The sequence below is a fragment of the Anser brachyrhynchus genome (assembly GCF_964034855.1).
Source record: "Anser brachyrhynchus genome assembly, chromosome: 1".
NCBI lineage: Eukaryota > Metazoa > Chordata > Aves > Anseriformes > Anatidae > Anser > Anser brachyrhynchus.
In genome coordinates this window covers 197,744,776-197,762,159 of record NC_137694.1, presented here as the reverse complement: position 1 = coordinate 197,762,159, position 17,384 = coordinate 197,744,776, and the positions used below count along the sequence as shown (strand labels likewise).

General features: G+C 37.4%; 1 protein-coding gene across 4 annotated transcripts in view; it reads right to left on the bottom strand.

The window, feature by feature from the left end:
- Positions 1 to 17,384, bottom strand: part of TRPC6 (transient receptor potential cation channel subfamily C member 6) — a 100,933-nt gene that overhangs the window by 14,160 nt on the left and 69,389 nt on the right. For all 4 annotated transcript variants that reach the window (XM_080571495.1, XM_080571496.1, XM_080571498.1 and 1 more), the window contains exons 5-9: positions 13,059 to 13,272; positions 10,910 to 11,137; positions 6,886 to 7,150; positions 4,180 to 4,375; positions 2,330 to 2,533 (exon numbers count right to left, since the gene is read on the bottom strand). In XM_080571495.1, coding sequence (XP_080427621.1) covers positions 2,330 to 2,533; positions 4,180 to 4,375; positions 6,886 to 7,150; positions 10,910 to 11,137; positions 13,059 to 13,272 — 1,107 coding nt within the window. The remainder of the gene's footprint in view (positions 1 to 2,329; positions 2,534 to 4,179; positions 4,376 to 6,885; positions 7,151 to 10,909; positions 11,138 to 13,058; positions 13,273 to 17,384) is intronic.

Sequence of the window (17,384 nt, the reverse complement as noted above, 5' to 3'; positions counted from 1 at the left end):
GAAAACATGGGCCTGCTGCTCAGTCGAGCAGGGTATTCAGTGACATTGGATACAGGTAAGGCTGAGGGACTTGATGCCTTCTCTCCATCAGGCTTCACCAACAGTCTACCAGGGCTCTGTGCTTAGTGAAGGGGTTTGAAGAGGGTTTTGAACAACGGACCGTGGATGAGGGTTAAGTCAGGGGTTAATTGAGAGAACTTGGCCCAGGCAAGTCCATTGGATCTGATGGGTTGCATCCGTGGGTTATGAGAGCAGTTGGAGAACTTGCAAAGATGATAACATCTTTGACAGATCGTGGAGACTGGGAGAGGTCTCCAAAGGCTGGAGAAAGACAAATGTCAAACAAAGGCCAAAATGATGATGTCGGCACCACAAGCCACTCAACCTCACTTTGGTAACTGGGAAAACAATGGACTGAGTCCTCTTGGAGAACATTTCTGGGCACATGGAGGAGCAGATGGTGACTGAGAACAACAGTAAGTGTTGATTTACAAAGGGTAAAATTTGCCTGATCCTCCGGATGGCCTTCTGTGATAAAATTACTGGGTTTGCAGATGAATGAAGAACTGGGAATGTAATCTATCTTGATTTTAGTAAGGGTTTTAACTCCATATCCCAAAATATTCTTGTACCTACCTTAGGATTTTAGCCTGGACAACTGGGCAAAATGCTGGCTGGATAGTTGCACTCAGAGGGTAGTAAGGGGCCTCGTCTTGGGACTTGCACTTTTTAATACAGAATCATAGAATGGTTTTCATTGGAAAGAACCTTTAAACATCATCTAGTGTGACATCTCTGCCATGGGTGGGGACATCTTCCAGTAGACCAGATTGCTCAAAGCCCTGTCCAACCTCGACTTCGAACTGAAGTCGAGTGACTTCGAACACTTCCAAAGATGGAGCATTCACAACTTTTCTGGGCAACTTATTCCAGTGTCTCAAGGTAAAAAATTTCATCCACATATCCAGTCTAGATCTACCCTCTTTCATTTTAAAACCATTACCCATATTCCTTTCTCCATCTTTCTTATAAACCCCCCTTAAGTACTGAAAAGCTGCTACAAGGTCACTCAAGAGCCTTCTCTTCTCCAGGCTGAACATCCCAAGCTTTCTCAGTCTTTCTTCATTGGAGAGGTATTCCATCCCTCTGATAATTTTTGAGGTCCTCCTCTGGACCCACTGTAACACGTCCCTGTCTTTCTTGCTCTGGAGACCCCAGAGCTGAACGCAGGGCTCCAGATAGGGTCTAACAAGAGCAGAGCAGACGGGGAGAATCACCTCCCTCGACTTGCTGGCCATGCTGCTTTTGATGCAGCCCAGATTATGGTTGGCTTTCTGGGCTGCAAGTGCACGCTGCCAGCTCATACCCAATTTTTCATCTACCAGTATCCCCAAGTCGTTCGCTGCAGGGCTGCTCTCAATCAATTCATCACCAACTGTACTGATACTGGGGATTTCCCCAGACCAGGTGCAGAACTTTGCATTTGGCCTTGGAACTTCATGAGGTCCACATGGGCCCACTTCTCAAGCTGGTCAAGGTGCTTTTGGATGGCATCCCTTCCCTCTAGCATATCAAAGGCACCAGCTTGGTGTCATTTGCAAATTTGTTGAGGGTATGTTCAACTCTACTATCTACGTCATTGATAGAGATATTAAATAACATTGGTGCCCGTACGGACCCTTGAGGGACACCACTCATTATTGGTTTCCAGTATCTTTATCAATGACCAGGTGTTGGAGGAGATGCAGGAGTACACTCCTGTCAGGCTTAGTGGAGGACCACAGAGATGATGGGGGCTAAAGCACTCTCCCTGTGAGAAGAGGCTGGAGAAGCTGGGCTTGTTTAGCCTGAAACAAGAGAGGTTCAGCCTGGATAGGAGACATTTTTCCCCCTGAGAACAGTAATGCAATGAATGGCATGGCTGCCCAGGCAGGTTGTCAAGTCTCTGTCCTTGGAGGTTTTCAGGACTGGACAAGAATGAAGTCCTAAGCAGCTTGGTCTGACCTCAGAGCTGACATGCTGTGAGAAGGCAGTTGGACAAGAGACCCCTGAGGTCCCTTTCAACCTAAATTATTTTCTGATTCTGTGACAGGGAGCAGGAAGAACTGTAAATTTACAACGGTATTTTTTAACTTAACTGATTATAGATGTGGACAAATATTTGTGTTAAAAAAATAAGTAAATTTCAACCTGTACCTAGTGACTGATTTCAGTCTGGACTAAGAAGATAAGGAAATTCATTAGAAAAATGGGTCAACACCAACAACTAAAAGTTAAATATGTTTTTATCTTTTAAAATTAGTAGTTAATATACACACTGTTAAATTACCTTATTCATCTCTGCATCTTCCTGAAAGTTTTTCTTTTGGCACAGAAATGGTTTAGAGATCCATTTTTTGATTCTGAGTAAGAGATACAGCAAAGATTTTGGACTTGGCACTAAGTTGAAGGGTACTGGAAGAGTCCTCCCTTCTTCAAAGTAAGAAAACCAAAGTTTAGCCCTTGCAAACTTCCATTCTACATCAGCATCATCCTGCAAAGCAGAAACATTTCTATTAATACACTATTAATAGCATCTGGACAACTGAAAATGCTCTAGCTAAATGCTATGTGTGCTTTCAATGTAATTGGCTGAAGTTAATTTCAAACAGGTTAAGAGCTTGTTTATAATCTGTGAAAACCACATTTCAATTAATAGAATTGTTCTTATTAATCCATTTAAAACAATGCAATTACAGAAGAACAAAGTGAATTTGCTTTAGACATTAGTTACTCCGGAATGAGTGCTAATAGTCTGCAATACGGCATCACGACTTCTTGGCTTGTGCTCTTTGTGATGAGACTAATAATCCTATGGTGGTGACCTAAAAGCACGCAATACAATGCCTAATGTAAAGCTTCATGGCAACATTCAAATTCATCCTCTCAGGCTTGGTCAAGTAGTCACTTGCATGGAACACTGTCACGCTCAGTAAATAAAATGGAAAAATCTTATTCTAACATAACAAAAATGTAAATCCCTCAATGATACTACAAGCTTTGATTTCTTATCTTACTGATCTCTTGTAGCAATTAATTTCATCTATAATCTTCTTTTTGAAAAAGAAATAGCATCAGAATTTTAAATAAGAATTTTACTTTATTACTTTAAACATGATGTTAAAGAGGATTAGATGATTTTTATCAAATTCCTTCCACTTGCTTTAATATACGATTAAATCAGGTATGCTATCATTGCCATGGTTTATGTTTAACATTTACAATGGCCAAAATACTCATTCTACTCATTCCTGTAAAGATCAAGGGAAGTCAATTCTGCAGAAAGGACTGAGGTCAGGCTCAAATATGCTGTAGCTGTTTTTAGAAGCTATTTGTATTCAGTCATCATACTTTTGGATAGCAGTGTAGTGTTCTTTGCGCTAAACCTAATTGTTTTTTCTGTGTTCTTCTCAGTCAGAAAAATCTGAATCTGGAGAATGTGCACTGCTTTTAATCAGGTTGGATAATGGCTGTGACCCCAAGCCAATGCCTAGAAACTTGTAGTGTCAAACAACCTGAGTCAGCTGCTTTGTGGTAAGGCATCACCCAGGAAAACCTGGGATGGCCTAGCTTTTGGAGCTCTGCTTTTTTGTTTTCCTAATCAATTATAATGATTTAGCCCTTTGTATTGCATGGCATGAAAAGTTCATGCTGATTTTCCGTAGCCCTGCTGATTACTTTGTCAGCTAAATTTCTGTTGAATGCAGAGGACTAAAGCAATGATTGTTTAAATAAAAATAAGAAAACAGCATGTTTTAGACTTCCAAGGTCAAGAGGCATAGGAATGACAACATCCTTGACACAAGAGGGACACTGCTCAAATAATAACTACAAACAAGGTATAGGAAAGATTCATGAAGTCACACAATACAGCATATCATTATAAGGAACATAAGACAGGTCAGCAGCAGTTTCTTGGTTCAGTCTGGTTCTTTTTACTGCGAGCACATACAGCTGAGTAATTGCCAGCTAATTTGTAATAAAAATGAACAGTGGAATGAATATTTTCTGGTAATATATCCCAAAATTCTCTGTGTTATTTTGCTTATAAGATGACAAGAAAACAGGATTTCCAAGATATTTAGACAATTAGATATAACATTAAATTAGGTGATATTTCATCATAAATGGAATTTTTACCTCAATTTCCTGGAATGAGCTGTTGATCATTGCAATAAGCATGTTCAGTAAGACAATGACCATGGTAACATTATAGACTCCATAAAGGACATAGCCAATATTTTCAATGAATTTGTGTTTATAATTGATGACAACTGATTTAACTTCTGAGAGTCCAAATATAGCCCAGAATAATGTCTTGAAACTTTCTTCAACACTAAAAGGAGAAATTGAACACATGCATATGTTACTGAACAAGAATTGTATAGTCTTACTGTATAAATTGCCAGTAAGCATTTTTACACAGTGTACAAAATTTTCTACTATCATAATGTACACCTGTATCAGAGCAATATTGTGCAGAAGAAGTAGACTATCTAATTTCATATGTATATGTTGTTCCATAATATATGTGTCCTAATATTTAGGACTGAAAATAAAAATATCTGATTCAGTTTAGGAATTATATTTACAGCCTCAGAAGAATATAACAATGAATCATTATAAACTACTTTATTCTACATGCAACATACTTGCCTGTAATGTGAATGTAAATAACAAAAAATAACCTGTAAATACTTCATTATAATTATGTGAATAGTTCAATTGTTATTAAGTATTATACCATTAATATGATTAACATTCTGAAACTGTAAAAAAAGCAGCTTGTTTGACTGCAAAGCAACATTTTTCAAAAATGCTTCATGACCATAATCCTGAAGTTCAGTTTTCACTGTTCCCACAAATTCAGGATAAAGTTAATAAGCCATGGTGTTGTGACACTAATTTTTTTTTTTTCAGGTTAGTTCTTTTCAATACATGTATTTCCTCTTAATCAGATTATATATATATATATATCTTTCTCTTTCTCTCTCTCTCTCTGTCTCCACATACACATGCATAAACATAAGTCCAAATGTCTGGGGAATCTATTCTTATCTTCACCTCCTTGTAGACATATTTTCTCTTGCTTTGATGAATAGATCTTATTTCCCCATGACCCAAATGTAGTAGCATTGCAAAGCACATTTTCAATTTTATTGCATTATCATTAAGAGAAAAAGTCAAAAGAAATTCGTAAGTTATAGTTCTGAATCTACCTCTCTGCATAAAATATTTTATCAGTACACCATCTGTGAATTGGTTTAGGTACTTTGTCTATTGTGTGAACTAATAATAAGAAGAAAAGTAGTAGCAATTTTTTCCTTCTTGGCCAAGTTTATTTCCTGGCTGAGCAAGCCTCATAACAGCTATAGTTTAAATACTATGACAGTCAGAAATTAAGTGGGCAAGGACTGCAGGGCATGGAAAAGAATGAGTATCCACTCGGGTGATTTATCTTAAAATCATGGCTAGCAATAAGATGGCATGACAAATGTATACCAAGTAACTCCTGACAGATAGAGTTAATTCAGAACTTCTCTTCTTATGGTAGGAGAAGAAAAAAAGCATACAACTGATGCTACATGGAGTAAGTGGGTTGCACTGATTACTAAGCAGGCTCGAATAGGAAACACCAGTAGCTCAGGAATCTTGGTAGTGAACGTGGACCAGACCTTCAGATAAACAGGAACACAAAGAGGAAGATATCATAAGAGCATCAATAACAATTATTTCTGTCAAGTTGCTTTCCAGCTGCTCAGCCCTAGGCTGCCCTGGTGCCTGGGGTTACTATGACCCTACGGCCAGGACTTGGTATTTTCCCACGTGGAACACCATGAGGATGCTGTCAGCCCATTCCTCCAGCCTGCTGAGGTCCCTCTGAGTGACATTACAACCTATCAGTCACTCTTGTTCATCCATACAGATTTTCTGCTACCTTTGTTTGATTTTCTACCCAGTAATATGGACCAATCTTGAGCGTTGAAGAGGCAATTCTTGAAAATCAAACAGCTCCCCTGGACTCCCCTTTCCTCCAGGACCTCCTCTTCATACAAGATTCTTTTTAAAGGACAAGGTCTGCTCTCCTGAAGTACACAGTGGTGGTCCTGCAGTTTGCCTTGTTCCCTCCTCTCAGGAACGTGAACCCCACCATCTCATCAGCCAACGCTACTCTCAGCCTTCACATCCGCAAGCAATTCTTCACTGTTTGTAAAAGTCAGGTGTAGCAAATTTCTCCACATCAGATCCTCAATCACCTATGTTGGGCAGTTATAGTCAATGACCTCCAGAAACCTTCTAGATTGCTTGTGCCCTGCTGTGTTGCCCATCCGGTAGATATCGAGGTGGATAAAACTTCCAATGAGGACCAGGAGCTGCAAGCATGAGGCTTCTCCCAGTTGTCTGAAGACAGCCACATCTATTTCACCTTCCTGATCAGGCAGTCTGCAGCAGACATCCACCAGAAAATCACCCGTGTTGTTCTACCCTCTAATCACGACCTGTAAATTCTTGCTGGCTCATTATCTATCCCTAAGCAGATGCACAGGCATTCCTGCTTCTCACTCACATAAATTGCAACTACTCCTCACCTTCCCAACCTGTTCTTTATGATTTATCGTAGTACTGTTGGGATCAGGAGCTCATCTGCTGATTCAAGTATATAATATAATGTATGTATGTATATATATATATGATAAAAAAATTACTACTTAATACAACACAAAGAGGTATTTTAAAAGATGTAAACCTTATGAAACTATTAGTAAACTTAATACATACAATGCAAGCAACTATCTTCCCATAAAAATAGCTCACAATTATTACAGTCAAATCAGTAGTACTTACGTTGTGAATGCTTCATTTTGTTTTGCTCCCAGATAGTAGGAATAGAGATTAAACATGCCTATCATGAAAGCTACAAACACCATGATAAATATCACCATGAACTTGAAGATGTCTTTCACAGTTCTGCCAAGTGATATCTGCAGTGGTCCAAAGCTTTCATTGGCTGGTAAGATGTAGGCTATTCTGGAGAAACTTAATACTACTGCAATAGCATACAGGCCTTCAGATATGATCTGTGGATCGGACGGATCCCAGTTTATTCTAGCTAGAAACAAAAGATAAGAATTTCTGTTAGCATTCTGAAGTCCACCCTGGGTTGTTCACAGAAGTGCTGTCTTTAGGGGAGCGGTAATAGTGAACCAAAGTCATTGTAAGTTAGAATTGAGTTAAGTGGAGCTATGCAAATCTGAAACAGCTGAAGTACAACCTGCATGTGTTTTCCTTTACTGTATGTTGTATCATGAATTTTGACCTATTTCATTAGTAAAAAGGTATAAAACTGTGCTGCCTAAAAGTAAGGAGCCGTTAATTTTTACCCTTTTGAACTTAAAAAGCACATAGAAAAACAATGTCCTCCTTTGAGTGAAGTGCTTAGATATTCATTTGACTTCCTTGTGCCAAGTATAACTGCTCAAATAGTGCCAGCAGTGGTTGCCCACTGCTTCCCAGTGCTCAGTAAATTTCTTCCATGAAGATGTTGACAGAAATTAAAGTGAAAGAAGGGAAGATACTTCACTAAGACTGACACAGATGTGGGATACTAGTCCATCTCCTATGCTTAGGAGTGGGGAAATGTTTTACCTTTTCACTAGTGTTTTATTCTGTTCTTTTTACACTTTCACCAGAAGTGTCATTTTAATAGCAAGAAACCATGAATGGGATTCATTTTGAAATTAAGATGGCTGCAAACAGGCATAAAAATAGGAGGTACAATCAGTGCAGCCTAGTGAATGCCTGGGCTCGATTCAGACACCTGAACAAAGACATCTTTTTGAGATGCCCAGGCTATCTGAGATATAGGATAGAGGTCTTTTTTTTAAAGCAGCAGCTGGAGTCAAGGGAGAAAACCTTAGGCAACTCAAATGGCACTAGTCCCTTATGTTTGGTCAATTGAATTCAGCCAGGTAGTGCTACCTTCATTTCATGGCTCTGCTTATACTGATTAGATATCCATTGATTATAAAGGAAAAGCAAGAAATGAAAATGGTCTGCAATATCACTAAAGCAAATTTCTGGGACTTGAATCACAAGTGAATTTAAGTAAAATTAAGCTTATAGTGTTAAGTGATAAAAAATTGGCAAATTAAATTAGAAATGGGGTACGTTTGAGCTATCTAAAATGAACTGTTTCAACCTGGGCATCTAAAATCAAGTGCCCTCCGTAACTCCAGAACTGTGGGAACAGTAATGCTTCTCTGGTTTTTCTATTTACTCCACCTCTCATAGTAAAATGGTAATGGCTCTTTCCTGGTACATACCAAACACCCATCTCCATCATCATTTCTATCATTATGTCTACCAATCCCTTCTTTTGAAGCTAATTCACTTGGATAAATTGCTTGAATGTCATTTGAATCAGTGAGTGAGTGAGTTATTGCTGTTTCAAAGGGAACATATTCAACAGAAGAGGGGAAACATTCAGGTTTGAATTTCTACTCAAAGAAATCTTTATAGAAAAATGTCAGAAGGAGAAACCTAAAGTAATACTCTTCAGGATGCTTCCTAGCTGGAGGTTATGGCATTCTCCCATGAGATGGGAGGCTTAAGTTCAATTCATGATTGTGCTTCAGGCAAAGAGAACAGGTCAACCTGGGATGGCTTTCCTGCATCCCAAGGGAGTGCTGTCATCTGAGTTTATTCGACTGTAAATGCCAGAAAATAAAACAAATAATTTATACTGCAATGAAGGCAGTCACTGGCCTTTTGTAAAAATATTATTCTGAGCTGTTAACTAACAAATAACCATTTAATACAAGTCAGTTATTTGAACAGCTATATATTATATCCATATACAGGGATGTTGAGCAACAATGCCTCAGAACGTTCATCATATGTCAGAAAATGTTATTCTTCAAGGAATTTACTCCCATAACAGTATTCATGTGTCATGACATTGTAATGAATGACTGTGGTTTTAGGCATAACAAGGCTGAGTTAGCACAATCATTGTCTTGCTAGCCACTATGCTTTTCTTGTAGATATGTGCATATCCTTTTGTTTACTGAAAAACTACACTCTACATTCAAATGAGAAAATGTCTGTATGGCAAAATACTGTGCCTTTTTTTCTATAAGCAGACATAGCTGTGTTATCTTTACCTCAGATTTCATGGATAACTAGACGCAAAGACAGCAGATGTTTCAGTATGGGTTAGTAGTCAGATGTCTTTCAGGTCTCCAGATGAGCTGTATTATATTTGCTAGCCTATGACAAAACCTATGACATTAAATATTAACTATTAATATTATCCATGCTAGTATTACCATACAAAGACGTTCTCCAAGCAGGCTTCGGTGTACATGCATACACATGAAATAGCTTCTACTCACTTCTCATATATGACAAGCAAGTTTATTAACATATTTATCTCTTACTGATAAAGAAAGTGGATTGAGAAGTACTAAAATAATATAATAGAGTCTATGAGCAAAGATTTAGGCTGAAAGACACGTTGGCTATGTTGGCAAAGAAGGTTTAAGAAGTTTCTGCATCTCAATGCTTAGTTCTGCCCCTGCGTTACCATACATCACATTCTCAGTTGTGCCAACACAAATGTTTGCAGGATAGCATTGTGTGACTGAACGGTTTAAATGACCTGGATTAAAATAATCATGGAATCACAGAATCATCAAATCACTTAGGTTGGAAAAGGCTTCTAAGATGATCAAGTCCAACCATTAGCCTAGCCTACCACTAAACCATTCCCTAAGCATCCCATCTACACATCTTTTGAATACCTCCAGCAGTGGTGACTCATCTATTTCCCTGGGCAGCCTGTTCCAATGCCTCATAACCCCTTCAGTGAAGAAACTTTTCCTAATATCCAACCTAAACCGCCCCTGGCACAACTTGAGGCCATTTTCTCTTGTGCTATCACTTGTTACTTGGGCAAGGAGACAGACTCCCACTCCACTACAACCTCTTTTGAGGTAGTTATAGAGAGTGATGAAGTCTCCCCTGAGCCTCCTTTTCTCCAGGCTAAACAACTCCAATTCCCTCAGCCACTCCTCATAGGACTTGTTCTCTAGACCCTTCACCAGCTTCATTGCCCTTCTCTGGACACGTTCCAGCACCTCCAGCTCCTTCTTGTAGTGAGTGGCCCAAAACCGAACACAGTACTCGAGGTGTGGCTTCACCAGGGCCTAGTACAGAGGGACAATCACTTCCCTAGTCCTGCTGACCACTGTATTTCTGATACAAGGCAGGATGCTGTTGGCTTTCTTGGCCATCTGAATACACAGCTGGCTCATATTCAGCCGGCTCTTAACCAATACCCCCAGGTTCCTTTCCACCGGGCAGCTTTCCAGCCACTCATCTCCCAGCCTGTAGTATTGCATGTGGTTGTTGTGCCCCAAGTGCAGGACCTGGCACTTTGCCTTGTTGAACTTTGTAGAGCTGGCCTTGGCCTATCAGTCCAGCCTCTCCAGATCTCCTCTGTAGACCCTTCCTACCCTCAAGCAGTTCAACACTTCCACCCAGCTTGGTGTCATCTGCAAACTTACTGAGGGTGCACTCAATTCCGTCATCCAGATCACTGATAAAGATATTAAAGAGAATCTTTATGGGTGGGTTGATGACAGTGGGGCTATTTTGAACTTAAATGATTTCAGTGCCTGATGCCCAGAATAATCCCCAAAGAGATGTATGAGCATAGCCAAGGGAACTGTGAACAAGTAGTAGAGATGAGAAAGAAAAGCAGGGATGGGAATTTCTTTAACAATTACATTGTGGAACTAATGTACTAATCATAGAAAAACAACTCTTGGCCCAAGAAATACATTCTAACCATGTGCAATCAACTCACCCAAGGTGTAGTATTTTATGTTGGGCTCCAGTGTTGGACTTGACAGGTCTTTCATATTTGCATCAACCAAGTTCTGGGCTCTGGACGCATGCCAAAATGCCATAAACCTTGCTATGAATGATGCTGCAAAAATTGCTAACATGCCAAAATCAAGCATATTCCATAATTCAAAAAGGTATTCCTTTGGACCTTGAGACCAAATTTCTTTACATTCAGACCATATCATGCCTGTGAAAGACAAAACAGAAAAAGCAGTATGTTCTTTTAGCTTCATATTCATTTTATGTGATACTGTGTTATGTTTAGAATATGCTCTTGGTTTCAGTCAAACTCAAAACCATTTTGGTCTTTGGGACTTTGAACACACACTAAAATCCTTGAACCTGTTAATTAATATATATATATCACAAATATATATGCCACTACTTCTACTTCATGTGAGTAATCTTAACAATCTTTAATACTGTTTTTGCCTGTTCAACTCCAAAAGATTTCAAAGAAAGAATGGGAAGTGAGTATTCCCATCTGTTATAAACACAGAATGAGACTGAAAGAGGAGTAATGCTCTGGCATGATTGTATTGCAGTAGCAGAACTCATAGCAGAAGTCACATTTTCCCATTTGTAGAGGACCCTGGGTATATAGTCTGTATGATAAATGAGCATGCAAGTAGGAATCAGACTCAATACTTTGTCAACAGGGCAAAGGTATCTGTTTGATTCATAATCAATAATATTAATTATTAAATAGAAAATAAAAATAATAAGGTCTAGGAATACAGTATCATTTATGGCATCTTTTTATTGAGCAAATCCTTTTCCTTTTCAAGATAAAATTTATTTAATCATGAACTAAGTTTCTCAAATTCTTAAGAGAGCTAATAAGAGAAAAACAAATTGTAATGTCACCGTTTTTTGTACTTATCGAATCATCTGAAAGATCTTTTCATCACTTTTCAGATAAGGACAATTATAATGTTAATTACAGTAATTAAAGTCAATACTATATCTGTATGCACTGAATTAATTTTTCTTAAATCACTACCTGCTTCTGCATGATGCTGAAATAAATAAGAATAAATAAATAAGAATAGCTTAAATTAGCAAACTATACATTTAAATTGGAAAAATATTTTTAGTCCCTTATTATCAGATTAAAACATTCATATTTATAGAATATTTGGAAATCTAAGTGTCATTATTCCCACAATACACAATTATATTCATTTATACAGCTATCTGATGGAATAAATAACAATTGTCAATATCTTTTAAAGCTGTATGATTCAGCTGATGTGCAAATGGCTCCAATTCACAAATAGCTCATAAAAGCAAACATTTTTAAATGCATAAGCTGGAAGCAGATTCCTTAGCTTGAATGTAACTCACATATTACTGACGTAACTAACAACCAAAACCCAGGTCCTTAAAATATTTGGGAATCTAAACTTCACTGAAATAAATGGAATTAGACTTGCAAATAGGAATCATAGAGATAAGATATTTTTGAGGGTCTGTGCTCAAGTTCTTATGTGGAGTAATACTTAGTCGCTGCATTGAATGGGTCATGTCAAAGTACTATTCATAGCATTCACTTCATCCCTATGCTGGGATGGAAAAATCTACAGCTGAATATTGAGGGATCTATATGCTGCTTCTCTTTTGTCAAATAACAATGCATTAAGCTATATACCATTAATTCTGAAGAAATACTTGCAAAGTAAGAAAATCTTATCAGAAAGAGACAACTGGATACAAAAACCTTGGCCCATGATGTAGAAATCCTTCCCCTTGAGAGCTGACACTCCGTCTGACTCAAAAAAAAAAATTGTAGACAATTTCCTTTGACATTCATAAACTTGTATTCATTCATATTCAGATGATGCAGATTTCACCAACGTCCTTATCCTGCATATTTGTGATTGTGTTTAACCCAAATATTTGTGATTAACCTGAATATGTGTAATGAAGCACATGTGAAGGCCTGCTGACATCCAGTAAGAAACACGAGGCCAATGTGTGAATGCAGCTAGTTGAATGAATTCCCTTTGATGCAATTTTTACATGTAACTTTAATAGCAAAGGACTAAATTGGGTCCAGCTTCACTGAAATCATAGTAAGACAATTTTAAGCAAAAACTAATATTTACCTATTACCCAAGAAATAATGAGCATCTCCATCCATGAGAAACAGGATGTTTTCATCCTAAATAGCTGTTTGACATTGCCTGTTGTTTCATTAGGTCGGAGTTTGGTGCCATCAAATCTGTCAGCTGCATTCATGACAAGCAGACCAAGAAAAATGGTGAAAGAAGCTGCATGGGCTACGAACTTCATAAATGGTCCACGCATTATCCTCCCCAGCTGCAACAGATGTTATAAAACAAAAAAGATATTGCATCGCCTTCTTCCAAAATAAGAATGTATAAAAAGAACAGAAACACAAAGAAATATATGTTTCAATAACACAAAGGAACAAAGACTTGGAAAAAAAATTGTACTATGATGCCGTACTGATAATCACATTTAAAAGTTTCTGCTTATTTGCTGTTTTCAGAGGGATAATTTTGATTCTCAGTTTCACCATATATGTATTTTTAACTCGCTCTTTAGAAATAATTTTATAATTCTTTTGGGGCATTTTTATGTCTATTATAGACAATCAAGAGAAATATTTATTATAGCTGTTAAATATTTTTCAAATTTACATTCCAGTGATCTTATGAGGCAGCAAAGAAAATGGGATTTTGATACTTACTAAAGGCATTAAATTATCACCAGGAGCGCATTATGAATAAAGAATTCTGTTTCCTGACTGACATGATACTCCACTTAACACAGTTATTTTGCAGTTTTTCCAGCTTACTCCCTTTTTAAAAAAATGTCGTTAGGCCTCAGGAGGGTATGTTTATAGTTGTGTAGTGTCTTAATTTCCTTCCTGACTCCTTTAATGGAAACATCCTCAACCTTGTGATGTCTAAGCATGACTTCAAAACAGTTTAGCGCAGCACTTAAAAAAACTAAAAGTTCCATACAAGTTCACACAAAGCTGAACTTTTAGCAGTTATTTACTATAGGGGATGTCTTAAGAGTGCCTGTATTAATAGGAAAAGTCTTAGCTAGTTCACTGAGTTGGCAGCTGTAGAAAAACACTCTTATAGCATCTTGACAAAAATTTTATGGAAAGAATTGAAAACAAGTGTCACAGATCCCAGGTGAAATATATGACTATTTGTGGTCTGGAAAAAAGGAGGGATGGCAGAAAGATAAATTATTGCCATAAGTATTTTTGCTACACTTGTTTCAATATCAAAATCAGATTTTTGCCAACTTTACAATCAGGTTTTACAGAAACAAAGAATAAGAGGATGCAATGGTAAGGTCTCAGGCGCAGAAAACATTAAGAAAATTAGACAAATGTAAAAAGAAGGTACTCTTAAAGGAACACTGTCAAGGTTAGCAGGCACAACATTTGATCTTCTTTCTCCTTTATACATTATTCTGCAAACCCATGCCATTCATTTTTTCTCACTCAATAAACTAATTTATTTTTTTTGAATAAAATACTCCTTCAGCCTCATGAGACAATCTTCAGCAACCAATTATTTTGTGTTAACTACAAAAAGAGCAGATATTTGTCATGGGAAAATATTTTGTTTCAGTCTAGCAAGGAACAGTCATAAACAACACGGAATAAAGCAGACTTTGAAGATAAAGTACCTTGACAGTGTCCTTTTAAATGCACTAAGCTTGTGTTCACAAATGAAGATGGGTTAGGAGACAGATGCCAGAAAGAGTCATAGCCAGAAAAAAAGAAAAAATATTGAGGAAAGTAGTGTTAATATACCTCCTGATCATAAACTGAACTCCTAGACCCCCACCCCTTCCAAAACAGAAAAAATAGCAAAATAATGTAGTAAAAAACTCCCTGGAGGCAGAACTGACCACAGGTGACTGATCACACAAATGCTGGAAGTTACTAGGACATTGGTACACGTAAGTGATCCAAGAAAATCTTGAAATGGCACTTTTTAAATCCTGAATGTCTTTATGGAGAGGATATAGGTCAGAAAATAGGACTCTGAGCAAGAAAGAGAAAAATGTAAAACACTGAATGATCTTTCAGGATGTTGAGACTTTTCTATAAGCTAGAGTCCTTCTTTAATACACTTTCACTTAACAGTTTGACATAATAAATTCCTTCCCATCGCAGAGACCAACGACATGATGTTCTAAATGCTCTCTTTTTTTTTTTTTTTTTTTTTAAACTTAAGTGCCTTTGTACTATGGTTTAGACAGACTTTTATATATTGGTTTCGGTTTAGGTTGCCCTGTGTGAAGCCAGGAGCTGGACTTGATGATCCTCATGGGTCCCTTCCAGCTCAGGACATTCTAAGATGCTATGATTCCAGGACCAGATATGGTTAGTTATATTGTATATACCCCATACATAGGGTCACCTGAAGTGTCTCAGGACTGGAGTCAGTGATTCATGTTATTCCTTCCATGTGAATCTGCAAGAACAGTCTGTATCATAACATTATGGAGTATGACAATGATACAGAGAAGATAAAATAGGACTCTGGGTAGCACATCTGTCACAAAGGAAAAAAGCCTGGTAACAAAAAGGGATAATGCATATACTTTTAAGGGGGAACATTTTCCAAGCTACTCATGTACTGGACATAAAACTCAATTTCTTTTCTTCCACCACAGTGAAATAGAAGAATATGTACAGCCCTCAGAACGCTTCTAAAAACACATAGGGACTGATGAAGTTACTTTTTCAGAAATCCCAACACCAGTGGGCTGGGAACTGGGAAAGAAGACTGAATTTCAAATTCAGATCCCCATCTTTGCCAGGGGCTGGCTGAATTATGCATAAATTCATAAAATTATTAATATAAATTCTATTATTAATTGTAACTGAACAGCTCAGAATTTATAAAGATTCTTCTAGAAAACTGAAAATAATATTTAGTCTTTCAAAATGTCATGCGATTAAATAGTATTTGAGAAGGTTTCGGTTAATTATGTCTGTAGTTAAACTAAACTACCAGCTAGAAAACCAGAGCAAATAGTTCACAAAACTTTTGAAGTGCCTCCAAGTGGATCACCAGCTAAGATGAGTGGATCTCTCACTAAGAGGCCTTTTGTTACTCCTTTCAAATTCTAACACTGGTGAATTCCTGCCAAATCAACAGGACTCTGTCCACAGTTTTCTCTGAAATTTCTTCCAGATGTGAAACTCACAATATGTGTGTCAAGCTCAAATTATTTTTTTCCTAGAAAGAAAAGTGTATAGCTGCACAAGTAACTGTCTGAGATGTTGTAACTGTTACAAAGACAATAAGGCTGCGCCTTTTTTTGCCTTTCTCAAGAATGGCATGAGAATTTAAAGAAACGTATCAGAATAACTTCAATGCCAGCTGTTATTTTCACCATAAACACTGTCTTCTCTTCCTTCTGTCACTGTGCCCTACAGTGCCATATCTGGAAAAAGTATGGGTAATTTATCTCAGTAGGAAAAAGGAATTATAAAATTCCATCAGTTCATACACAGAATGAACTCCATTGATATAGATAATGTTCTTTATTGGAGCAATCCTATCCTGAACTTAAACAGTAAACGTTACTGTCTTTAAAACAAAAAACAAACAACAAACAAACAAACAAACAAAAAAAACAGATTTTGAAGTATGAGTGAAGTACAAGAAAAGAAATTGCAGCTGTTGAAAAAGATGGATTAAGTTTTACATTTGCAGAATATAATGAAACATCCAACATATAGATCACAGGATGAGATGATTGAAAAGGAACAGATGAAGTGAAATGTTAATGGATGTTGTCCCTTGAAACTTGACTTTAAAAAGCTACTTTGAAATAGCTTTTCCAGAATGTACGATTGTTCAAAATGACTTTAAGATCCAATAAATCATTGAAAAAGGGAAATGACAAATAGACAAGTCACTGCTATAGCTGAAAAACAATTACTAAAGTGTTGAATCTCAGGGTGCATTTTCAGACAAAAACATTCATAAAAATCCTAGTCACTATATAGAAAAGTGAAAATGATATAACTGATTTTTTATTGTTCATACTGAAAGAAATGAAAAATACAGCAAAACAGAAAAGACCCACCTTTTCCCTCTCACAGAACAATAAAAGAAAAAAAAAAAAAGACTTCAATGCTCTCTGAACCTTCCTCTTTCCCTGGAATCATATGTACACTGGATTCAGCCTGCCAAAATATTATACTGTGCCCTGTAAGATCCTTATAGGATCCCATTTGTTCCTTCTAATATGCTCTCAAAGGAAAACTTCCATCAGTGTCCATTTGCAATGGATAGTGGTAACTAATTAAAACAGAGTTTCAACACAAAGTCTGGAGAGATTAGAGACTGTAAACTGTCCGCAGTGGAAAGGCTTTCCACAGTATATGTGTCACCCAAAGAGATAAAGTGGTAGCACCCAAA